This window comes from Gekko japonicus, unplaced genomic scaffold (assembly GCF_001447785.1).
Source record: "Gekko japonicus isolate JY-2015 unplaced genomic scaffold, Gekko_japonicus_V1.1 scaffold81, whole genome shotgun sequence".
Classification (NCBI taxonomy): Eukaryota; Metazoa; Chordata; class Lepidosauria; order Squamata; family Gekkonidae; genus Gekko; species Gekko japonicus.
Window position 1 is genome coordinate 1,731,310 of NW_015162476.1, and position 26,676 is coordinate 1,757,985.

General features: G+C 41.1%; 1 protein-coding gene across 5 annotated transcripts in view; it reads left to right on the forward strand.

Moving 5' to 3' along the window:
* The window catches only part of PPP3CA (protein phosphatase 3, catalytic subunit, alpha isozyme), a 249,497-nt gene that overhangs the window by 149,805 nt on the left and 73,016 nt on the right, over nt 1-26,676 (forward strand). For all 5 annotated transcript variants that reach the window (XM_015405778.1, XM_015405782.1, XM_015405779.1 and 2 more), the window contains exon 3: nt 9,110-9,234. In XM_015405778.1, the coding sequence (XP_015261264.1) occupies nt 9,110-9,234 (125 nt within the window). The remainder of the gene's footprint in view (nt 1-9,109; nt 9,235-26,676) is intronic.

Here is a 26,676-nt window from a genome sequence, read left to right on the forward strand (position 1 = left end):
ATCATAAGTCAGGGGTGGAGGAAACCATACCTGTTACCATGAGGCATACTATCTATGGGACATCAAAATGACTTGAGACAGCCCTGCCTTATAGCTAACCAGAAGGAGATGCCTCCCTCCATTTTCCCCTTCCCTCTGCCCGCCCCACCAGCCACAGCCAGGACACTCACCTAGAGCGTCCTTCTACAGCTCATTGTATTTCTTCCCACAATGGGCCTTACTCCTAGTTAGATATATTGACAAATGGCAAACTTGCAACATCTCATGTTCCCCTCCCCCACTATTTCCTCTCTTCCTTCCCTGAAGGCACCTGTACTCTCTCCCCTTTTTATTTATTTATTCGATTTTTAACCCACCCTCCCTGCCAATGTATCCTTCTTTTTTCCACTTGACAGCTAACCTATCTTTATCTGCCCTTCTGTTATCAGCTTTTTATCTTTCCCTTCCCCTTGCAGCCTCTCCCTGGGAAAATTCTGTGTGTTCCCAGCTGTTGGGCTCAGTTGTGCACTTGCATAGTGGGTAGCCTGCAAGGACTTCCAAGAGGTGCCTTGCTTTCTCCTGTATAGCCTCACCACACTATTTCTTCTTTCCTTCCTTCTAGCAACTCTCATATCTCCACTTTTTTGTTTAATTTTTTTCTTTCCACTCACCCACCAATCAACCCTTTATCTGCCCCCATCTTCAGCTGTGTTTATTATTTATTTATACCCTGCGTTTTTCCACATTAGGAGCCAAGCATTTTTACATCATTCTCCTCCTATCCATTTTATCTTCCCAAACACCCTGTGCTATAGGTTAGGCCAAAAGTGTATGACTGGCCCAAGTTCATCTATTGAGTTTCCATGGCAGAGTGGAGATTCAAACCTGTGGTTCTCAGATCCTAATCTGAAACTGTAGCCACTACACAACACTGGATTTGATGGGATGGCTGCTGTTGAACAGTAGTGAGCAGCTGGGCCTGGGTGTGCCACATGGAATGAATTTAGCCTTTGGCCCCATGAGTCCTCACCCAAAGCCAGATCAGCCCTGGAAAGTACACTGTCTCTTACTGACAGAAGCCAAGGCTGACAGTACTGTTGTCATTGCATGCTAATAGCCACTGAGGGCATTCATTTTTTAAAGTGTCACATGCTCCTTCTGTCATGGGGGGGATTAGAACATAAGAACATAAGAGAAGCCAATGTTGGATCAGGCCAAAGGCCCATCCAGTCCAACACTCTGTCACACAGTGGCCAAAAATACTAGGTGCCATCAGGAGGTCCAGCAGTGGGGCCAGGACACTAGAAGCCCTCCCACTGTTGCCCCCCCCCAAGTCCCAAGAATATGGCACATCATTTGCCCCAGGGTCCCTATCTATACCTTGTGGCTAATAGCCACTGATGGACCTCTGCTCCATATGCTTATCTAATTCCCTTTTGAAGCCGTCCATTCTTGTAGCCGTCACCACTTCCTGTGGCAGTGAATTCCATGTGTTAATAACTCTTTGGGTGAAGAAGTACTTCCTTTTATCCGTTCTAACCCGACCGCTCAGCAATTTCATGGAGTGCCCACGAGTTCTTGTATTGTGAGAAAGAGAGAAAAGTACCTCTTTCTCTACCTGCTCTATCCCATGCATAATCTTATAAATCTTAAATATTTAAATAAAAAATCCCTCAATGTATTTTTTAAAAAAATCCAGCTTTTTCTGCAAACCTGGGGATTTGTTAGATTTGTAGGAAGATCTGTCTCATCTGTTCACAGCGACACTCTCCAGTTTTAAGTATCTACAGGTTTTGCCACATTGGCAATTAAATATATTGAAACTCTTTGGTGGAGGGGAATCGCTGACGTTTTTTTAAAAAAAACAAACTCCTTTGTTGGCTAATTATCCTCTTCTCGGTTGCTTTTTATTTAATAGTTGATAGGAGAAACATTTTGAAAAGCATTTTTCTTAGGATTTGCTTCATAAAGGCCAAGTTATTGTACACTTAGAGGCACTGGCCAGTAAAGAACATCTAGTAGCTAGTTCCTGAAGATAAGCTAAAACTCATTCAAGTTCTAGAAAAAAATTTAGAGTCCAGTGGCACCTTTAGGACCAACAAAGGTTTATTCAGTGTTTGAGCTTTCAGTTGCTTGCACACTTTTTCAAATACCAACATGGCTGACCACCTGGAACTATCATTCAAGTTCTGGCAGCCATATTTTACTTCAGCATTACATCCAAGTGATTGTGATGGACAATTTCAAGTTCTGCAGTCCTGGAACTTCAGCAAGTCACTTTCAAACAGTGAATTGGAATGTTGAAAGGGGGGGGGAGTTGGCAGTTTAACTGCTGGCCAACTGACAGAATTGAGAGGTATTGGATTTTGATGGGGGGAGGGTTAGGAGGTCTGCTGGCTGGGCAGGGAGTCCATTAGAGACTTTGGGTATTTTGAAGATGGGTAGGATTTGGCTGCTATTTCTGTCAGTCAAATAAATCAGTCAGTCAGTCAAAAAAAAAAACCTTGCTGTGTAACTCTTATGCTTTCTCAGGCCCCAGCAGCTCTTCGGTAATTCTGTTACTGTAATGCTGAGAGGGCTGGAAGAAAGAAAACCAAAGAAAGTAATACATACTATTAGAATAAGCCTGTTTTGTAGTTCTTTTTATCAAGCCAACTGTGTGGTTCCTTCAAGCCTATAATGCCCTTATAATAGGCCAACTGAATGTTAGGTGCCCCCCCCCTCCCGAATCCAAGCATTCCCCTCACTGACTAGAAGACTAAGTGATCCTCAAAGCCTCAATGTAAAAATAAAAGTATTGGGGGGGGGGAATGAAAGTTTGTAGGCTGAGAAATTTAAAGCCCATTTCCAGGTTTGGAGATGGGGTGTCATCACATAGCTTTGATAAATAGCTGTTATCTGAGAATTAAAGATGGAATTGTGGCCTTGGGATTGGGATCTTTGTCTTGTAATTACCCTAGAAGGTCAGAAAGATACTTTGTAGTGGCTTTGATAGATGGAGAAATCAAGGGAAGATATGCTAACAAATTCTGGTTCTGGTTTAGAAAAGATGTATGTTTGCCAAAGCTGAGTGTTTCTATAGGGAAAAGAAAAGTTAGCCTTTTACGAAGAGCCACTTTGTTTGTGCAATTTTGTACTACATTGTGACTTGCCTCCATTTAAGAAGATGTGTAATGTTTCCTAATATGAGGAACACCATCTCCCTGTTTTCTGCTTCGCCTGTCTTGTGCATTAGCTGTCTGATGCAGTGACCCAGCAACCTCTAATATCTCTTTCCTCTTATGGGGTGGTATGACTGACTGCAGCCTGCACTGGGACAGTTTAGGTGGAGGCTCAGTTTTCGTAAAATAGACTGCCAAGTGAGGTGAAGGCTGGATGTTTCTTATTCCACTTTAAGATACCATGTAAAGCAGTATTGTTTTTGAGGGTCTTCTATTGATTCATGGGTCCGTTGCAGTCTGTGCTGTTTAATTGGATCTATGGCTATAGTTAGAGATTTTATTAATATTGATTGAGTAATGTGATTAGTGTATGTTATTATTTTATTATGTTCTGCATGTTGCATTAAAGCTGTCTTGAGAGAAAGGGCTTTAGAAGTGCTTTGAATAAATCATTTATTTTATTTACTTTTTTATATCCCCCCTTTCACCCCAATGGGGACCAAAACCAGCTTACATCATTCTCCTCTTCTCTGTTTTATCCTAGCTGGGTTAGGTAGGTTAGGCTGAGAGTATGTGACTGGCCCAAGGTTACCCAGCAAGCTTCCATGGCACAAGTAAGGATTCGAGCCACTTTGGTGTAGTGGTTAGGCGTGCGAACTCTAATCTGGGAGAACCAGGTTTGATTCCCCACTCTTTGACATGCGGCTGCTGGTGTGACCTTGGGTCAGTCATAAGTTCTTTTAGAGCTGTTCTCTCAAGGGCAGTTTTCAAGAGAACTCTATAAGCCCCACTTACCTCACGGGGTGTCTGTTGTGGGGAGGGGAAGGGAAAGGGATTGTAAACCACTTGGAGACTCCAGGTAGAGAAGGGTGGAGTATAAATCCTCCTCCTCATAGAATCATAGAATGTTATAGTTGGAAGGGGCCTTGCAGGTCATCTAGTCCAACCCCCTGCACTCTGCAGGAGCATAGCCAAAAGATAGCCCTACAACATACCCGAAAGATGGTCATCCAGCCTCCGTTTGAAAATGTCCAGCGAAGGAGCATCTACCACCTCCCGAGGCAGACTGTTCCACTGCTCAACCACTCTTACAGTTAAGAAGTTTTTCCTGGTATTTAGCCAGTAACGACTCCCTTGTAATTTCCACCCATTAGATCTAGTCTTCCTCCTCCTCCTCCTCCTTCTTCCCCAGATCCTAGTCTGACACCACTTAATGCACTATATCTGTGCTTCATTCACACAAACTATTATAATTTTCTCCAAATGTAAGATAAACAACTTTGTAGCAAACATGTTTTCAGCATTCAGTGTTCCACATATATTATCTGAGTAATCATTAAAGTCCTATAAGTTAGGCCTGTTTTATTATTCCCATAGTGGCTTGCCTGGAAACCCCTGCTGTGTTTGTGGGTGAGATAACGATTTAAACTAGATCAGTCCCTTAGCCAGTAAGCTAAACAACTGAAAGCACCTTCTGACCTTGAGGGAATAAGAAAGAGAATAAACGTTTGAGATGGAAATGTACAGTGAGATGCTGACTCTGGTTGCTAGGCAGATGAATAAAAAATAGAGAGTAAATTACTCATTTCAGTAGTAGCATTGGTCTCTTGTAACAACCCATGTGAGTAAGGGCTCCAGGAACAGCCCTCATGCATTGATTTCCGGTAACTGTTAAGCAGGGATATCCTAATGATTAGGGGAGGGAGACAGGAGGTTAATTTGCCGTTTTTCTTTAGATAGCAAGTCAAGATAATGTGACACCATGCTGTGAAAAGAGACAATGAAATATGAGTAATGTTTGTATTGTGTAATGCGGTAAATTTTAGTGTAACCTCATTAACAGTACTTGTGCTACACAGTAATTTTCTTTCACTATGAATAAGTGGCTTTCCCTTCTAAGTCCTAATTTTGATGTTTATCACTTGGTAACTCATTGTCTTAGTAAATAAAGGACTATAAAACCTGATAGGAATTAATTATTGAATTGGCCGCAGGACCATGTTCAACACTGCTGCCAAAAGAAAGAAAAGAAAGAAACCCCTGCCCAGCAAATTATAGTAAACTGTAAAATATCAGATGCCTATACTGTAAGTGTCACATTCACAGAATAGTATGAGGAGAAAAGTCTGCAGCTCATCTGAACACAGTATAAATAGCTGGGATTTATCTGAATGCCTTGGCAGAGGACACAGCATCCATCTTTTTTTGTTTCTAGACCATGCGAACTTGTAGCACAATGAAAACCAGAACAGTGAGGCTGTGTGTGTGTGTATGTACAGCAGCAGCACAATGCTGTTTGCACAATATTGATTTGGCCTACTATATTTGTCTACCTTTGTCTACATGGCAGAATCAGTGTATACACATGTCCTCTTGGGTGTTTTGGGAGTTGAAGTGTGAGAAAAAGCAGGATGTAGGAGTTCATTTGGAAAAGGGGAATATGATGAACTGAGTATCGCCTTAAAAGGTTGCTCTGATTATTTTTTTCTCTCAGTGTATAGTTTTTCTATATGTAAGTAAGGAAAACCTTTTGGGGGGGGATTTAAACCAAAAACTTTTGTTATCATTTTTGGCTTTTCTGCTCAATTGTATTGCAGGAGTTATGCTTACACAGCTACGTGTGTGGTGTCCGTATATTTGAGTTGTATATGCACTTATTTTTTCTGGATTATTTCTATCTTTGTAATTCCATTTCTGCATTTTTATTATGCCTTAGACAGTTTGTTGTTTTGTATTGTTTTCTGATTTTGTGGTACCAGTCCTGTGGCATTGGTCCCCCCCCCCCAATAATAGTCTTGTGGCATTGTTCATGGGATGTTTTATGCAGTATGATGGTGTAGTTGGTGTAGTGGTTAAGAGTGGTGGACTTCTCCATATGAAGCCAACTGGGTAACCTTGGGCCAGTCACAGTTCTCTCAAAACTCTCTCAGCCCCACCTACCTCACAGGGTGTCTGTTATGAGAAGAGGAAGGGAAGGTGATTGTAAGCCTCTCCAAAACTCCTTAGGGTTGTGAAGGGCAGGGTATAAAATAGGGTTGCCAGGTCTCCTCATTCCTCTGGCAGGGGGACTGGGGGGGGGCGTTCAGGGTGGGTGGTGGGGATGCCCCCAAGCCCTACCCCAAGAGTGACCATCCACCCCTCTCCCTCCCCTTCTGCCTGAATTAAAGGCTTTCAGCTGATCGGTGGGGCCCACATGGCTCACTGACCATCTGGAGGGCCCTTTAAATCTAGCAGGAGGGGGGAGGGGTGGTTGTGTGCCACATGCTCTGCTTGCAAAAGGACCCTTTAAAAGGTCCTTTTGGGAGCTGAACATGGGGCCTGCCACTGTCCCTCTCCTTTCCTCCTGCTAGATTTAAAGGGCCCTCCAGCTGGTCAGCAGGCCACATGGGCCCCGCCGATCACCTGAAGCCCTTTAAATTAGGCAGGAGGGGAGGGGGGTGGTCGCTCTTGGGGGCAGGGCTTTCCCCACCAGCCAGGGGCAAATTGCAGCCCCCCGTAGCAGGGGAACCCCCACCCGGACCTGGGGGCTGGGAATCCTAGTATAAAACCAACTCTCCTTCTTCTAGTCTTTATTTTATAGTCTGCTTTGAGACAAGGTGAGAAAGACAGGCTATATATAATGAAAATAAATACCTCTGTTGTAATATGTGCAAACATATGATTGTACATAAAAAGTTTAAATACATTGCCTTTGGAGGCTGTATCAGTGTAATTTTGAATTTGAGGATAGTGATGTTAAGCTACTCCTGTGAGTATATATATGCATTTTCCCAAGGACGTTCTCAGCTTTTCTATCAGCAAAATTGGAGATTTGGGGGAGCAATTTAAAAGAAGCCTTGTATGAAACATTTTTTTTCTTTTTGGAATAAATGAAATGCTTATCTAAGACAAGGTTTTGTTCACTCAAAATGTGTAATATTTTAATGTAGGGCAGTATATAGTTTTTGATAACTGTATGTATTGTAAATACACAGTATTTTATAAGGATGCATATTTAAATGCGACTATAATTTTATCTATATTCAGTATGCTCTACCAGGGCTATTTTTGGGCAGGAACGCACAGGAATGGAGTTCCGGCTGGCTCCCGAGTTGGCCACGCCCAGCAGGAACTCATTAGCATAATAGGCCACACCCAACACCAGAAACTCATTAGGCTTGGCTACGTTAGGAATGTGCGGCCTAACATGCAAAGGAGTTCCTGCTACAAGAAAAGCCCTGGGTTTTGACAAGAAACAGTGTAAACAGAATAAGAAGCAAAAGGTGGGTATGGATGGATGACTACACTTCTGGTAACATGGGGGTGCGGCCTAATAGGCTAATGAGCTGTGTTGTCAGGGGTGTGGCCTAATATGCTTATGAGTTTCTGCTTTTGGGTGTGGTCTATTATGCTAATGAGTTCTTGCTGGACTTTTTCTACAAAAAGAGCCCTGTGCTCTACGATATGTGATACGCTGTTGAAGAATTCAGTGTTTTCAATCTTATACAGTTTGGCTCTTTATCTAAATATGCATCTATTGTGACCAGTGTTCCCTCTAAGCTGAGTTAGTGTAAGCTAGCTCACAGGTTTTTAACCTCCAGCTCACAGATTTTTGCCTTAGCTCAGGAAGGGTGGCTCCAGAGCAAACTAATTTATGCAGTAGTCAAATGGCCTGCTCACAACTTTAATGTCGGTAGCTCACAAAGTAGCATTTTTGCTCACAAGACTCTACAGCTTAGAGGGAACATTGATTGTGACTATATTTGGCAGTTTCCATTCTAATAATACACTTAAGTTCATTTCCTACAAAAGTTGTACTTCCTGCTTTCAGCCTCTCAGGTGGCAAAAACTAGGATATATAAGCTATGATGTGGGTAGGGTGCAGAACCCTTTCTCTTACAAATATTATAGTTGTAATTTTGCTTCCCTCCCCCCCCAGCTTCAACATTTCTCATCTCTATTTTGCAATGGCCAGTACAATGAAATAAATATGTCCACCAAATTTACATTTCATTCCACTTCTCTTGTAAGGTTCCTTGACTATTTTCTGAATTTCATCACATTTGTTTAGTATACCAGCTTCTTCTCCATTAAAAGGTGGTGTTCTTTGGTTACTATTATTTCAGCGAGTAAAGGAGTTTGGGAGAGTCTGTACTAAACTATTCCTGTAATTCAAAGTCATTCTTATAAATAAATCAAAGTCATTCCTCTAAATAATGACAACCTCCCTGCACTAATTAATACCATTTCCCCCTGAGAGATTCAGGTCTTTCACCAATATCTTGCTAGATTCAGCACCAAACTGTCAATATAGCAAGACTTTTGCAGTGACAAATCACCGTACTGTTACAGATGTGAATACTCTGTCATATTCCTCTGATCAGTTTGCTCCAACTCTTTCTGTCTTGTCAGTGTTGTTGTTGAGCAGAAAATGGCTTCTGGTGTTAGAGAGGGTAATCTGGTGAAATTGCCTGAGGCTGCAAGATAATAATTTCTAAGGCAATTGGTATAATGGAGACATTGTTGACATGATATATATACTTTTGTCCTATCATGTCTAGTCAAGCAGGTCTGGAACGTTTTAGAAGCAGAACAAAACTTTGAAAGTCTGTTTGACCTGGAATCGTCGTGGGACAGAAAAATCAGCATGTACATAAGGGGCAACAATGGCTGAGTCGCAAACATTTATATTTGTCTCCAGCCTATCTATAGATCAGACATAAGTTGATTATTCCAACTAGTTGCAAAACCGGTTAACACTCTAAAGCAGTAGCCTCACAATGAGATCTTGGGAAGCTGTTGCTAGCTGGACACTTCTGTGTTAGATGGCTTATTGACCCTACCTCATTAGAAGGCTGTTCATCCTATAGGAAACTGTATTACAGAGTCCAACGGTAAGTGTAAATGTTAGAAGGCAATTACATAATAAATATAGTTGTTTGTAGAATGGATGTAACAAATGGCTTCTTTCACCCCTTTCTCTCTTTCAGTTTGTGGGGACATTCATGGACAATTCTTTGATTTGATGAAGCTCTTTGAAGTGGGAGGTTCTCCTGCCAACACACGGTACCTTTTTCTAGGCGACTATGTTGACAGAGGGTACTTCAGTATTGAAGTAAGTTTGTACATGGAATTAATTTGCAGTGAGCATTGTTTTTCTTTAGCAGTATGATTTTAGTAAATGTATGACTTGCCATAGTGAAATACGTAGTACACAAGGTAGCTTCTCTGCAATAATCAAATTGAATAATTTAGGTGAAAATGGGTTTCTTTCTTCCTATGTAGTTTTCTAAACCTCATATTAAAAGATTAAAATATTACATTTGGCAAATTACAGGCATCTTTGGTTACTGGACTTACACCTAGAGATGTTTAGAAATTTTATCTGTTCCTAAGGCATTTACAGCATCAGTATGTGGGATTAAGTCCTAATAGATCAGCCACTTTAGGCTAGAAATTGTTCCCCAGAATTTTTTTTAATTAATTTATTTATACAAGGTAAAATACATTATAATACAGCAGAGTGCATAAAAAAACTTAAGAAGGGATGAATACTGTCTTCCTTAGCAATCCTAAACCTAACACAGGCACAACTATGGAAAATCATGATAAAATAAGCCATCAAAACCGCCAAAACCTTAATCGGAAAAGTGAATGGATACTTGCACAATGACATCCGAAGTTCAGCCATAGGTTAGGAACTTATATTTAAGATCTTTTATATTTCCCCAGAATTGGCCTACAGTTACTCATGTTTCAAATGGCCTAGCTAATCATAATCCAAAATTTGATTCTTTTATGTTCCGTTTGCTTTGAATATTAATATCAGTGAAGAGTCTTCATTGAAGAAAAGATCCACTCTATTAATGTCTTGGGGAGACAGCAAATTCAAAAAGAGCCATTATAGTTTCCTTGCAGCAAAACCAGCAGAATTTTATTTTATTTTATTATTTCAATTTATATCCCATCCTTCCCGTAAGCAGGCTTAACATGGCATGTTAGATTTAGCACATTCATTGTGGCTCCCAGTTCCATAAAATACATGAATCAGATAGTGAGGATGATGACTATAATAGCTCATGCACCGTTCTGCAAGATGAAATTCGAAGGTAAACCTATCCAGAAAACAGAAATATCACACATATGTCTGGAGATACTGCAAAGCAGTATTGATTGAGGGGCTTTGGCAAATGTGGAACTTTGCAACTGATGGGGGGGCTGATGTTCTTTAATTGTTTGGTTTTTTGTTCTGTTGTTTCTATGTTGTACCAATTTTAGTGCTTTGTAAGCTACTGTGCGCCCTGAAAATGGAAGGAAGCCAGCATATCAATACTGTAATAAAAATATGTATATGCTACTTGAATGGCTATAGCAAGTAAAACAAGGGTCCCCAATAACTTATACCAGCAGAAAAACTGATAGGATCTGTCCCCATATTTATGCAACATAGGACAGAAGTCTTGCATTCATTCTTTTGATACTATAGTCCAAAATGCAATTATCTGGTTTGTGCAACATCAGATGACTGTCTCATAAACAAATTGTGATTTCCTGTAAAACCTAGGTATTATTCAGTCCTTTTCTCTTGTGCAAAATGAAAAAGGCATTTGTGGTCATAGTTGTTCTTCTTTCTAATACTGAAGAACAAATACAACACAGTTTCAGACATAAAATGAAATCATGGGGATGATATGATGTTGGCCTTAAAGGTGCCAATGGACTCAAACATTGTTCAGGTATCATAGTTAGATGCCTTAAACCAAGATCTGGTTGATGTATTAAGCACAGTTACATGTTTTCATGTTATATATGAATGGTATCTCCACACTTGACACTTCTCTTGCTATTCAAGCTTCAGATATTTTCTGGCAACAGCTGCTCAGAATTGAAGCTATTCTTGCCTTTCATCACGTCTTACTAGAAGTCTCCTATTCCATGTTCATCTTAAAAGTGCATTTTAATTCTGTATCAGGAAGTGCATCATTGTAGTTTTGATCTGAAGTATTCTTTTGATATTTCCAGAACTAGTTTTCAAAATGATAGCAATAGACCTTTAACAAAAATGATAACTGTTCTGTTCCCAATACGGATTTAAAACAATAATTTTGCTAATGCACACCCCTAATGCTGATATTCTCTGTCCTGGGGGCAGCTTGTCATTCTGCCACCCAAGGTTTGTTGCCTATACAATCTCTGCCAATCACGCATGCTCCGAAAACAGTGCCTCTGCAGCCCATGTTGGAGCCAAGGTGGGCATTGAAAGCATAGGTGTAAGGATTGTGTGTTTTTGCCTGTTACCCATGGATTTCATCTCTGCCCTGAGGAGCCTTTGCCACCGGACTGCAAGGTGAGCTATAGAGGCTGAAGCGGGTGGCAGCGGCATAGATGCAGGTGGGATGTGCCTCCTCCTGTCACTCCTGAAGGGCACTGTTCCCCAGATTTGCTTTACCATCACTGGTGTACAAGGTGAGCTCCAGTGGCACGGTTTGGAATAAAGTTGCCAGTTGTGAAATAAACCTGAGTGGGTGGTGCCTTTGGAAGGTTAGATAAGTTTGTGAATGTATGCAGTTTTATTCTTATGATTTAGTGTGGGGACTGAAGAAGAGTGGCTAGTCTGAAAAGTTAGGAAGTTAAGCAGGTATAAACTGGTGGCTTCCCCACCTTCAGTGTCACCAGCCAAGTGACTTGGTGATGCAGCAAAGCTTCACTCTTTAGCTGATGTTGCAATACAGGCTGGGATAGCAACCAGGTATTTAAAGTGAAGGAAAGCTGAAACCTGGATTTGTCAAACCAAACCTGAATTTGTCCTCTGTGAGCTGAATCTGGTTTCACAATCTGACAGCAATTAAAATAAGTCATGGTTTCATGCTGAGCCATCCTATTGGGTTATATTTTCCACTTGTGATATTTTCACTTTGCAGCACTACATTTGAACTGTCTCAAACCATTCAGCATTATAATCTTCATTATATGTGTGGTTTTCCTCCCTGATTTGGTATTCTTTGCCAGCTTGACATTTAAGGAGGGCTAATCATAAATCATAAAGCTGCGGTGGCTCAAGTGGTTAAGACGCTGAACTGCAGGCTGTGGAAGGTCAGTAGTTCAGCAGTTCGAGACCCGGGTCGCCGCATGATGGAGTGAGCTCCCGTCTCTAGTTCCAGCTCCTGCCAACCTAGCAGTTCGAAAGCAAGAAATTGCAAGTAGATAAATAGGTACCACTTTGGTGGGAAGGTAACAGCGTTCCATGCGCCTTGGTGTTTAGTCATGCCGGCCACATGACCACGGAAACGTCTTTGGACAGTGCTGGCTCTTCGGCTTTGAAATGGAGATAAGCACCGCAACCCTAGAATCGGATTTGACTGGCTTTTGAGCAAGGGAACCTTTACCTTTACCTAAATCATAAATACATGATGGATGTAGGACTTCTAGAAATAAAAAGAGTTAATAGGTGAATGAAAAGCATTCTTGCATTTTTAAAAATTGTTGATACTGACAAATAGGCCAAAAAACCTGAGCCATTAGGCTAGAAGATAGCTGAGGTTTATGATTTTTTTTTTAATCTTCACTTGTACAACTGGCTAGTGAAGCACACCGCGAAGGAAAGTTACAGATTCTCTTGTGTATCCAGACTCTGTTTAGGGGGTTGGACTTTAAACTCCTCCCAGCTACTTTAATTCTGTTATTCTATGGTAGGTGGAATCATCCTTGTATGTAGGCTGCAGATAATTTGTTTCTGGTTGAAAGGTACTATACGTGAAGGAAAGTCCTTATTGTTAAGAGCAAGAATAGGAAATTATTTAAGGTGGGTGGAAGAAATTTAATAATGCTTTTGAAAAATACTGCTTTCAACTTTTATTAAAAGCATGTATATTAAATACATAGATGCTGGTATAGCACAATAAAATCTCCAGGCTTACTATAAATTAGAAATCAAAATTAAATTTTGTTTATTTCCAGGTAATGATGCTAGTCTTTGTTCTGCTTTGATTTGCAAATCCTTACTTTTTATTGAGGGTTTTTGTTTTTAGAACTATCTTCCTTGGGCAAGTTGTAGAAAGGAAGTTAATTAACTGAATAACTCTAGTGAAGAAATTGGAAGGATGATAAAATGAATGCTGTTCTCTGGCAGAACCTCTTCCTTGCTTTCACCATTCCTAGGGTGCTACTATAGAACGTTTTCATCCACAAGCCAAATGTGGCCTGTCAGCCGTGTATTGTGGCATGGCAGGTGCTTAGCTTTTATGTTTGTAATCAGAGGTAAGCTGAGGGTTGGACATCTGCATTTGACTTCGCAGATCCTAAAACTGCAGGCCTGTATTAGCTACTACTTATACACTCATGTTGAGACCTGTATAGACCAAGATCTGAAACGTAAGATCTTTTTAAAAAAAAAATAAATCAAAATTCATCTGCAAAGTGGACAGATAATAATAGTGTAATACCTTTTTCTTAGGTATTATTCTACTGTTTCTGGAATGTGTCTATATACCAACACAACTCTTTACATTTGTCTGTTTTAGAGGATTTGGAATGTTTTCCAGGAGAAGGTAGACTTGTGGAGATGGATTCATAAGTATATTCTACGATGATAAAATTGAAAGGGGCAAATGGCACAAAGAAATTGAATTCAGGACACATCCTTGACAGCTCCAATAATTTAGAAAGCAGTTGCAGTAATTACACAATGGCAGTCTATTGTTGTTCATGCAGGTTGTGGTATCTTGGCAACTGTGGCTAATCTATGGTTCTTAATGGTAGAGCATTTTGGTGTATCTGTCCACTGATATGAACATCTTTGGACAATTCTGTGGATAAAGCCTTTTCATTTTTCATCGGCTACATTTGTGTATAGTACTGCTTTCAAAGTCTGATAGTTATAAACACCATTGCTCTCAGTTTCCAGTTGTGGGAATCTCCTGGGGGTGTGTGTGTTTGTTTTGGTTTTATCTTCCCCTTCTCTTCCAGTTCCCTTTTTGCAGCTGGGCATCCCACAATGAGGAGAAATCTGTGTCTTGGAAAGAATGGGCAGAACATTTGGAATAAAGAGGCTAAAATGAAAGCCAAACCTACACTGAAGTACTTTTTGAAGTCCATAAACTTGCACAATCTAGCCCCCCCCCCTGTCATTCAAAACCGCAAGGCTTGAAATGCCAGCTGGGAGCAAAAAAAAATTTTGGAGGGTTAAACGTCATTTCCCACCATAGATTCTCTGTACTGGAAATCTTGCAAAAGAGTGATCAGAAATTTCCAGAACAAACTACAGGCAAAAATCAGCTCAAAATAGTATTTTGAGTTTTATAAGATAACTTACACTTTGTAACCAGTTCCAGCAACACTGTGATGCACATGTATATATGCAACTTGTAAATACAGCTTTCATTTTGCAAGCAAAAATACATTTCTGGCTGCCACTGAAAATTCCCTTCACCCAGTCTGAGGCTTCAGCATTGTCCTTCTTGTACCTTAGCAGGCTGGAGTTTCTGCTACAAACAGGGCCGTAGCTAAAGCCTTCCTAGTGGGGGGGGGCCTGGGAAAAGTGGGGAGGCCACTGTGTGTGCACGCGCTTTGCGCGCGCGCCACACACACATATCACCCCGGAAGTGATGTAATGCCTTCTCTCTCTCTCCAAGCTCCCCCCTCAAATAGACAGCTTCTTGTCGGGACTCTTGTCGGTGGCGTGCTGCGTGGGGGGGGCCTCACCTTCCACAACGGAGACTAATTAATGCAGCAGCCCAATCTCTCGCTCCCAACTTTAACACCAGTCACCTACAAAGAAGAAGGATAGTAAAAGAAAAAGAAAAAAGTCAAATTTTCAAACTGCTGTTGTATTTGGAGCACATTGGAAAATATGTATACCCTTTGTAGAAGTACCCTAACAATGCTGATAACCTTCCAACTGTAGCACACAGTGCTGTGCTTACTAGGCCAAATATCACTTAATTCAGGATAGGGGTGGGGGTTAGGGGAAGCTGCAGAGTTCATTATACCCACCTGTGCAAACAACTCCCTGTGCATAGACAGCTAGCATATTAAAAAGGGAAGATTATAGCTTAATTTAGCTTCCTGAGTGTAATTGATGAACCAAATTATTCAATTCTGAAGAACATCACTAGCAGAAAATCAAAACCTAGAAACAGCATCCATTTTGTGATCACGTTATGGCAACAATTTATTATATGGTGTTCTGTTCCATATGTCAGTCTCCTGTAGCATCATTTTAATAAAGTTTAAAGTTAACACTCATTTTATCATGTGCAGATTATTTTTTCTGCTGATAATGAGGAGTCTGATTTCTGTATACACACACTTCTTGAATTCGTATTGGAATGCCATAAATTCCTTCCAGTGAATACTGAGAGAATGCTCTTTTTTGACAACATTCTTATTAACTTTCTGAGTGCTTTGAGGGCGAAAGATGTAGTCCTTAGCCTTCCATTAAACCAAAGCTGACTAATCTATCTGCCAGAAAGCAGTTTGTGTCTGAAAATATTTTAGAGGTGGTTGATCTGTGCTTTGGTGTAAAAGACTTACACAGTCTACATTTAATTTGAAAGGTGCTTGAACAAGAGCTCCATCTAAGACCTTAAACAAACTAAAGGCTGCCCAGCAGCAGTGTCCCCTGGATTGTATCTGTACAGGGATTAGCCCACCCAGGCCAGTCCAGGAATGGGAGGGAATCCTGTACTTTTCAGTACATTAAACAACAAGCCACGAGACAGTCTGTACCATCTCTGGTCTTCAGAACAATATGCCATTTTCAATAGTCCCTGTCTTTCCTAAGGGAGAGATTCCAAACCCTTAGTTAGCATCTGGGATTTAACACAATAGCAACTCTATCCAGAGGTGCACACTCTTACCAAGGTAGCATATATGGTGAGCGTTTAGACACTAGACTCAGACTTGGAATTCAATTACAGCATCAAAGACAATTTAGCAACAAAAGGGTCTTTATTCAGTACAGAGCACAGCAACAGACTACCAGAGATTACAAAAATAACAAAGGCTAAAGCAATTTGCCTTAACTACACATTAACGATTCATAGTTACCAAGATCAGGATAGCATACAAGAGTTCAAGATTGTCCATGGTGATAATCCAGGTAGCACCAGGGGATTTTGAGTAGGAATCCCATCTTTGCACACCATGTGCTCCAAGTCACAAAGCAACTCTTTGTCTCTCAAGAGACAGCATTTCCAGGTGCAATAAACAGACAATGATAAGAAGGGAGAACTAAGAGCAGAGCAAGAGCAAGAAGCTCATTCTCATAGGAATCAAAACAATTATACCCCAATTCCATTCATGATCAGCTGTGGCCATCAGCCAATCACGAGCGGACAGGGGATGTGCCCAATTGTTGGTTGTCATAGCTGCGTGTGGGGATAGGCTAGAAGTTTGGAGACCATGCCTGCAGTCACATGACCCAAACTCCAGCTTCTCCATTGCCTATGTGGCTTGTTGCATGTGGGCCAGAGCCAGGAGCCATCAGGTCTGGCTTTTCCACTTAGAGGTGTGAAAGAATGTGTGGTTATTTGGCATGGCTATTAAGGTAGTTCAGGCCATTTGGTCTGCCTTGGACCATTTGGCCTGCAACAGGAAACAGAGACACAGAATGTCATCACAGGAGAAGGCATGAGACTTTTAGAAATCAATATTTCTATACAGTATCTTTGGCTTGTTTTATACTTTGTAGAATGTATAACAACCATTCTTGTAATTGCCTTAGCAGTGGATCATGTGGTATTCCATATGTAAGTGTGTAATGCACTGTTGAACCCTGAGGCATTGTGGCTGAAGTTGGTACACATGTCAGGGCATAATTCTGTATTTCAAGTCTGAATCAGCATGATCTTAGCATGAAGCTAGGAAAAATGTGTGAAAAAATACCCAAAAAATCTCCCTTTTATGACTGACACTGGGAAGTTTGCACAGTAATGACCCCAATATTTCATATCCATGTTCAAGCTGCTATGCTACTAGACCTATCATCAGAACTGAGCAAGAATTAGCAAATCCTGTGTGCTTACTAGCAGTAGTTCTTTTCAGGAATAGTTATTAGACTACAAAGCAGTCAAATATTGATGCCTTTATTTTTATTTTTTTACTTATTCCCAAGAGTGTGTAACATATTATGGATAATACATGAATTACTTACTCTCAAGGCTTGATTAACTAATATTATTTATGGCTCAGTGCAGATATAGTCTAAAGCAAAAGATTTGGTAAGCAGTGTACAATTAACTAGAAAATTTAGCTACCTGGCATGCCTTGGACCCAGGGGTGGATTGGCCATTGGAGCCACTGGGAAAAGTCCCAATGTACTAAGGGCCTGGGGTTCTGTTTGTCGTGAGTGCTTTGCCCAACCACAAGCAGCTGCTTGGTCAATGTGAGGTCCCTTCACCCAGCCAAGTCACTTTCATGGCACCTGTTGCTTGACCCTTTGGCCTAGCCAAATCAGGCTCAGTGTCCCTGGACTGGCCTATCATTCATAGGGTGAGAGGGCAGCAGTGCTGAGAAGGTGGTGGTGAAGCTCTGGGTCTGAGGCATGGCTGCCACCAACCTGATGGTGCTACCCTCTCACTTCTGGGTAAAAGTTTTGTTAATTGACTGTTCTGTCAATTCCCCATGGATGCCTGTTAACAAAGATTTTACAGTTCTGACTACCAAAGTAGCTGCAACCCAACAAAAATGAACACCAAAAAGGTTCTAAAGGTTTATTTTTAAAAATTATTCAGAGGACCTATATTCTGACTTCCAGCCTTTGCTGAATTGTTTCCTCAGGTGGTCTCCATTAATTTGACTTCAGGATTTAGTCAGTTTGATATGGGTTAAAGTTTTCCATGAAACATGCAGTGAAATATTGTTTCTCAATCAATGCCATTTTCTAGCAAAAGTTGATCAGGGCCATATACAGAGTCCATATACAGCTCTGCAATCTTAGCAAACCTATAGTGGAATTGACAAATGACATCAAGGCTGCAATGAAAATAGTTCACACTTGGATAACAACCTGCAGTTTTTGCTGGCAAGGTTAGCAGGCACTCCTTAAAAGAGCTGATAAATCACTGTTGGGCAGTCCTTTAGAGTATATAGTTCATAAACTGTTTTGCTAGTAATGAGCATCCCTAATATATTAGTTCATAGAAAATATTTAGGTTGGAGTAGATAGCTACCACATAGGTCCAATAAACATTTGTCAGCAGCATTGCAGTTCTTCCCTTTAAAAATGTCTTTATGTTCTAAATGCATCTGTGTAATTCCCATGTGCTAAAGAAGTAAACAGATAAAGTTCTCTCTCTCTCTCTGGTCCTAGATGAAATTCATGCATTTGAAAATTATGAAAATTATCCATGCATTTGATAATGTGTATATAGCGTCATGTGCATTTAGTCATAGCATGTGTGATTTTCATCCCTAGTTTTTAAGGCATAAAGTTTTGTGTGGATTGGGTCATCCCGTGTCAAACAGACCTAGAGGTGGTGCAGGAGTAATCCTCCTTCCCCACTGAGCAAAGACTCTGCAGTAGGAACCTTGTGGCTCACCCAAAGTGATTGTCTAACAATAGTTGTTTGCTTTTATGCTGTTTCCAAATGCTACTGTGCTTTCCTGTCTTTCTCTTTGCTCTGCACTACCTGAAATGGCTCGGGAAGAGCAATCCCCTTTTTTTGTGTGTACTGCTAGTTCTGGCTATTCCCCAATCAGCCACTGTTAGTAGATATGAAGAAGGAAGGGCATCAGTTTCACTTCTGGACTGGTAACAGATTAAATTAGGTCTCCATGCCATCAATTGTTGTTTGATGGTATAAAAGTGTTTATCTCAGTGCAGGAGAGCTGCGTCATAGGTCTCAATAACTGCATTTGAATAACGCCATAGTTGTTAAGGTCACATTTAATGACAAAAACTATGTAAGGACTTCCTCATAAAAGATATTTTGAATTTTGTATAAGTGTTTAATTGAAAGAAGTCAAAGCACTTTCATTAGGCCTCATAGTGCCCATTATGTGGCAAATCAGTATTGCTATTATAATTTGTCACATAGATAATCTGAGATACAAAGAAAAGAAATTTTTGCTTGGGGTCATTCAATTAATCTGTGGCAAAAACAACAGCAGCAAAGCCAGCCAGATGGAAGTCCACTCACTGTTGTAGGTCCTAAGCATAAAGAAATGAAAACACCCACTGAAGAATGGAGGAAATGATTCAACATATTAATGAGAAGCCACAGTAAATAGGCACAAGAGAGAATGAGGATACTGGAGAGAAGTAATCGTGAACAAAACAAAAGGCAGAATTATATTTTACAAGTGGGGACCTGCAAAGAATTGTGGGGGGATCTCGTTACCCTCCCACTGTATCTTCTTTCCCTTCCCTGAAAGCCCCACCTTGCTCCACAGTGGAGGCTAAAGCAGCTTACATCATTCTCCAAAGTCAGTCTGCCTTTATCTGCCTTTCTGCCTTCAGCTTTCCCTCCACCCTGTGTTTAGGAAAACTGTGGCACAATTGTGTGGCACTGGCCACTTGCATATTAGGAAACTCTCAAGGACTTAAGAAGGGGAAGACTGCCCTTGTACCCCCCCTCCCCATATTATTTACTCTTCCCTCCTCCTAGCTACCCCTATAGCCTCTCTCCTTTCCCGGCCCCATTTTCTCCTTCTCAGCCATTCACCAACCTACCTTTTAACTGCCTCCCATCTTTAGCTATAGTTATTATTTATTTACTTCCCTTACACCCCACCTTGCTCCACAGTGGAGGCTAAAGCAGCTTACATCATTCTCCTTTCCTCCTTTTTATCCTCACTGTAACCCTATGGGGTAGGTTAGGCTGCAAGTGTGTGACTGGCCCAACATCACTTAGTGATCTTTCATGGTAGACTAGTGATTTGAAACTGGGGTTTCCAGACCCTACTCAGAAGCTCTAACTGCTGCAACACAGTGACTTTCATAGGAGTGTGACAACTTAGAGACCAACAAGAGTTTTAGGATGTGAGCATTCAAGAGTCAAAGCTCCCTTCCTTTGACAGTAGAGTAGAAGTGGAGATCTGTATACTTTTATCCTAGTCAGAAGATGGGAGGGGTGTTATAAAGAATGCTTGTAAAGGATGTGAAGGTGCAATGTATATAGAGTGGAGGCTAAAGCAGCTGACATCATTCTCCTTTCCTCCTTTTTATCCTCACTGTAACCCTATGGGGTAGGTTAGGCTGCAAGTGTGTGACTGGCCCAACATCACTTAGTGATCTTTCATGGTAGACTAGTGATTTGAAACTGGGGTTTCCAGACCCTACTCAGAAGCTCTAACTGCTGCACCACAGTGACTTTCATAGGAGTGTGACAACTTAGAGACCAACAAGAGTTTTAGGATGTGAGCATTCAAGAGTCAAAGCTCCCTTCCTTTGACAGTAGAGTAGAAGTGGAGATCTGTATACTTTTATCCTAGTCAGAAGATGGGAGGGGTGTTATAAAGAATGCTTGTAAAGGATGTGAAGGTGCAATGTATATAGTAATCAGCTTTATTAGGGGAAATGCTTGGGGGTAGAAAATTAGCATCTGTAGTGAGATAGAAATCCTGTGTCCCTATTCAGCTGCAGTCCATTGTTCTGAATTTGTGAATTAACTTGTTCAGCAATCTCACGCTGTAATTTCCCTTTGATTTTTTTGTTTGTTTGAGGGTGTTATGGCTGCGACCTCGTGCGCCTGGCCATGCGGTCTACTGGACTCACAGACCTTCGAGTCTAGAACAATAGCCACTGCGGATCCTAGCGAGGACCAATGGGAACGCTAGGATCCTTAAAAAAAAATTTCCCCCCCAAAAAACTACAAGAAAATAGGGAGGGGAAATCTATAAACTATGGGATAAAGTAAAGATAACTACTAAAACCCCAAGAGGTGGTGGTCGTATAATGCTTACATTAATATAGCTTAGATTAAAAAACAGATAATTGGTTACATTAAAGGTGATCATTAACATCGTTTATTCTGACTTATTAAGGAACATTACAAATACACGGTTATATATTAGTAAAGGAACAAGCTTCAGAGAAAGTTAGCATCTCATTTTTTGTTTCTTCTTTCCCTCAAACGATACCCTCGCTTGGGGTCCGCCGCCCCACGTTCCGAGTCCGAGTCTTCTCCAGTAAGTGTTTCATCATCACTTCCCTTTTCGCTCTCCTCGTCATCTTCCCCTGATGATCCACATTGCTGCCACAAGAACTCACTGGCTTTCATAACAGAGTCATTTTTCCCATTTGTCTTTACATTAGAAAAGTATGCTTCAGGTATAATCCATTTGTAGGGGATGTTGTTCTTTTTGTAAAAAGAAAGCCAAGTCTCTGTATTTTCTCCTTTTCTTTCTTATTTCAAATGGAATATCTTTCAAAACTCTTATCTCCTTTCCGTCAATTTTAAGAGTAGTTCCATTTGTTCCCTTTAATATCTGATCCCTCACTTGTCTTCTGGAAAATCTAACCACCACCTCTCCGGGCAGATTATTTTTCTTAATGTACTCTGAATATGACCTATAGATCACATCCATCTCGCCTTGTAAAAAATCCGCTTTTAAATCTGCAACCAGTCCCAAAGCATCAATCATGATCTGTTTAAGATTTTCCCCTTTAGACTCAGGGATTCCCTGAAATCTCAGAATAAAGCTTGCCTTTTCCATTTGGAGCTGTAAAAGCTGGGCTTCATCTGTACTTCTCGCTGAAGAGAACCTATCGTTACCTGGACCATGTATATAGAACCTATCTCGGGAATTGGGGGTGTGTTGGGTGTGAGTGTGTGCACCTGGAACTCCACTACTTTACAGAGGACTGCCACTTTTAGATCAGCAATGGAATGAACTGGAAGATAAAAATGTTCTCCCACTGGTTTTTAAGTATTGCAATTTTTATTGTACGATTTATGTTCAGTTAGTCTTTTGCATAGGGACTGGCCTGTTTGCCAATATAAAGAGTAGAAAATCGTTGCTGACATTTGGTGGCATATATGAATTGAAAGATGAACAAGTGAATGAACCTGCGATGGTGTGGCAGGTGTTGTTAGGTCCAGTTATTGTGTTGTCAGAGTGAATATGGCGACAGAGCTGGCATATTGGTTTGTTGCGTACCCTGGTCCCAGAGCCTGTGTCTGTGTTTGGAAGGGTATTGCCAAGAATGAGAAGTTGTTTAAGGTTAGGAGGTTCTGAACAAGAAAAAGTTTGCCTCCCGAGTCCCAATGCCTGTGAGAGGAAAGTATCATTTGTCCAGCATAGGTTGTAGGTCATTAATGAGGTGTTGAACCAGTTTGAGGTGAGAGCTGTATGTGACCACCAGTGGTGTTCTGTTGTTGTTTCATTTGAGTCTGTCTTGTAGATGTACAACAGACATTCCTGGAATTACAATACCAACCTGATGTAGTAAGGAAACAAATCAACAAAGCCAGAATGATACCAAGGGATAACCTGCTATATGACCCTGTAGAAGACATGTTCATATGACACAATGTACAATAAGTCAAGCTGCACATTACAGGATGGTTTTGCCAGCAGCTCTGTGAAGTTCTTTGTGAAGTGTAGTTCACCAATGATGCTAAATTTTAGCAAATGAATGTTATCAACTTACTGTGCCTCAAACAGATGTGAGCAAGTGATAAAATTTCCCTGGCTTGCAAATAGCAATTACATTTCTATGTTTTGAAAAAGACAAATAGAAGCTTCTCACATGTCAGTGAATTTGTTTACTGAAAATGAGGCTTCCTAAATAGAGGAATGACAGTAACAGATTTCAGTGGTAGGGAACCTATGACTCACCATGTAGTGACAAGTTTACACTAGCCCATAGAAATGAGAAAGAGAATCATTGTCTGGGGTGGGGTGGGAAGATGCAGTCCACTTTGTATGGAGTGACAGTAAATTGCTTTGTAATAAGGGCACCTTTTTGGACTCCTCAAATTGTTTCCTTTTGCATGCTGTGGTGAAATGCATGACACCCCAGAAGTTATCCCAAAGTTCACGGCCCAACAGGATAATAAGAGGGTCTTGGCTCAGGGTTGTAGAGTACTTTTTTCCTGGTTGCAAGAGGGAAAGCGAAGGAAGAATGGGACTGACTCACCTCCCAAGTACAGAGCCATCCAGTGCTATAGAAATGTAGATGGTCTTAGCCAGAGGAGAACAAAAGGCAACATCACTTCTCACCCATAGTGATACCTAAAGCTACAAAGCTCAGAAAGACAAGGCATGAGCAGTTTTTCCTTTGGGGGCAGGAAAAGAAGGAGTCTGTAAGGTGGTTAGGAAGAGAGGTTATAAAACCCCTTGAGCATAACTAGGAGGAGGGAATCCATCTTGTCTCTAAGAGGCAGCCATGACCACATGGTGCTGAAATCAGAAAGGAGGAAACTCCTAATGCTTGAAGAGGTAATAGATGATTTCTAAATGCTTGCAATTTGTGGAATTTAAAAGCTTATCTGTATTTACCAGTCTTAGGAATATGAAAGATTCATGGGCAAAGGACTGAAGTTACCACTTTTTTATCCTTGCTCATTCTGTTTGCGCAAGATGTGTGTGATTTTTATTAATAAATTTGCTTTTGTTTGAAGTGCAGTTAGGCTGGTCCTTGTTATCCGTGTGCACCAAAAAGAGTAGAGAGGGGAGGGGACAGCAGACGGCCATTCCATTGGAATGTTCAATCAGGCTTGTTGGTTCCCATGGCAATAGATCCTGAAGTCCAGAAAACGTGACTGCTGAGCAGAGGAAACCTGCAGGCAAGTCCATAGGCTGAGAAATAGAGAGAGAGGAGGACACAATGGGTGGAGAGGGGCTGGAGAGCTTGGTAGGTCAAAGAACTTATTCACTCCCACCTGGGCAGAAATGGTTGCTTGCAAGACAGTTTTCCTGCACATGGTTGGAGGGAAAAGTTATGGTTGCCTATTTTGTGAAATACACATAAGTTATTACTGAGGTGTTTTACCATTGGAGTTGTGAAATGGGATTTCCCCCCTATTCCCCCTCCCTACACCACAAACTTATGATCACATTCAGTAAAATAGGAGAGTATCCTAAATGATACTAGATCTAGAGGAGTTAGCCATGTTAGTCTGTTGCTGCAAAATAGTAAAAAGCCTAGTAGCACCTTTAAGACTAACAAACTTTATTGTAGCATATGCTACAATCAATTTATGCTACAATAAAGTTTGTTAGTCTTAAAGGTACTACTGGGCTTTTTACTAAAGGATACTGTCAGTATCCCAAATGCAGATGAACTGCAGAAGCATGTATCCAAAATCAGGAACAGGACCATTTGGTTCATCCAGCTGTCATCTTGAGAGGCCTATCATACTGGCCCACAGAGCATCTGGCTGTCCTTAACCAGAGCCAGGGCTTTTTCGGTCCTGGCTCCGTCTTGGTGGAACTCTCTGCCAGATGACATCAGGCCCCTGCAAGACTTGTTCAAGTTCTGCAGGGCCTGCAAGGCAGAGATGTTCTGCCAAGCATATGGCTGAGGACAGCAACAAGTTTTAACAGCAATCGGTGTCATTAGTTTCCCTTCTCACTCTTCCCTCCTTTTCTTATAGGGGTTAGAAATGTATGTATTCTGATGCCATATAGGTTTTATGACATTACACAATTTCTGTGCATTAGTAGATTGTATTTTAAGATATTCTTTTGTTTTAAACTGCTGTACACCGCCCTGAGCCCGCTCTGCATGGAGGGTGGCATTAAAGCCAAATAAATAAGCAGACAAACATAAATCCAAATATTCAACAGCTGAAGTAAATCCTAGAAATTAAATTCTGGCTTCTCTTGCCTGCTATTAGAGGTATTGTTTCTTGGATGGATCTTTTTTGTTTCACTGTAATCTTAGATGCCTTTGATCTTCTTGATATTATCCACCCCGGAAAATACCTCACCAGTGTTGCTGATACCATGTAGTATACTGTTGGGAAACAGACTAATTTATGATTTATATCTGCTACACACACACACCACATGGACTGTGCACACACACTTGTATACCATGAGCCTAGATAAAGCTGTTTGAATTCCCTATAGTGAGACAGAATTCACATAGGAAACACTTGCCTGCGTTTTATGTTAATGTAGCTTGCACCCATTCAGCTCAGAGAGGATCATGGGAAGAAGAAGCACATGGTGGCTAGTGTGAGCAGAGGACAAAGACCAAGAGAAGAATTCCCCCATTACTGCAAAGACTGGTTGTCACGTAGGACACAGACTGGATCTACATTTGATTGCAGTTTCCTGTTTACAATGCCTTGGCAGCCTGATGAGGCCAAGAGTCATCTCCACAACAAAGAGATGTCCTGAAGCTGAGACTTAACACATGGCCAAATGGTGTTCCATGAGATAGAGTATAGAATTTCAAATATTGTCCCAACCCATAGAACGCCAGCCCTTTTCTACATTCACCTATCAGGGTAGTTCATGGGATGGACTTGTAAGTAGGTGGGGCTACAGCTCGGCAAGATGCCACCCACCTGGAGATTCAGTATATAATACAGAGACCATAGAGTTTTCCCCTTAGATGGCTGTGGCCCCACCCCCAGCGTGCCCAGCGTCATCATGTCACATCCGGCTGACGTGCACGCCGGGGTGGGGTTCCCCCCGATGCCCGATTCTGCGGCGGTGGAAATCGGGCCTCCAAAGCGGGGGATTATCCGCCCCCCGGGGGGACTTGGCAGCCCTGACAGTTGTACACATTTAAACAATAAGCAAATCCTTGAAAATATGTTGTATGCATCTATAGTATATATGTAGACTAATGATCTAGCTTTGTACATTAAAAATTTGTTACATATTTTGAGTAAAACCTTGTCTTAAAAAATATTTCACTCATTCAAAAAAACATAGGAATTCTCCCCCCCACACACACACACCACGCATTTGTGATCCAAAATCAGAAAAATAGGAATATGTTCAGGGGCCAACCCTCCCCCAGATTTTCGTGGCATTCACATCTCTAAGCAATGTAGTTCTGAATTCCCTAGTAGCTCTTTTATTTATTTATTTATTAGATTTATATCCCACCCTCCCCACAAGGGCAGTCTCAGGGTGAGATATAAATCAATCATGGAGTCTGGGTTAGCTGCAGACCTTCTCTTCTTGAGAACCAAACTCCTTTAATCAATTATTTACCTCTTCCTATTGTTTGTAGCAACTATTAATGTCTGGTAAGGGAAAAGATGTCATGATTATGCCCAACATTAAGCTTGTCTGAAATAAAGCTCCCATCTGCACACAGACACACACATATAATTAGGGGGTTGTTTCACAAAATTATCTCTTCCATTGATAACATTTTTGTCCTTTTAAAATCATTTGTAAGATAGGCATTTCTGGATATTTCATCACGTATGTAGATATCTAGTCCCTGTTTTGGAGTTTTCAAAGTACAAGAAGTACTATTGTAGGTTAATATGCAAGGTTTTGTTAATAAGCATCTTATGTATGAAATAAAGCCTCTGGGAGCTTTTGTCCTAATTTTTTTAAGTATCTAGAGAAGAGATGACTTGGCAAGAAGAGTAGCTGTAGGGCTGCTAAAAGAAGCAACTTCAGAAAATGCATTTCTCTC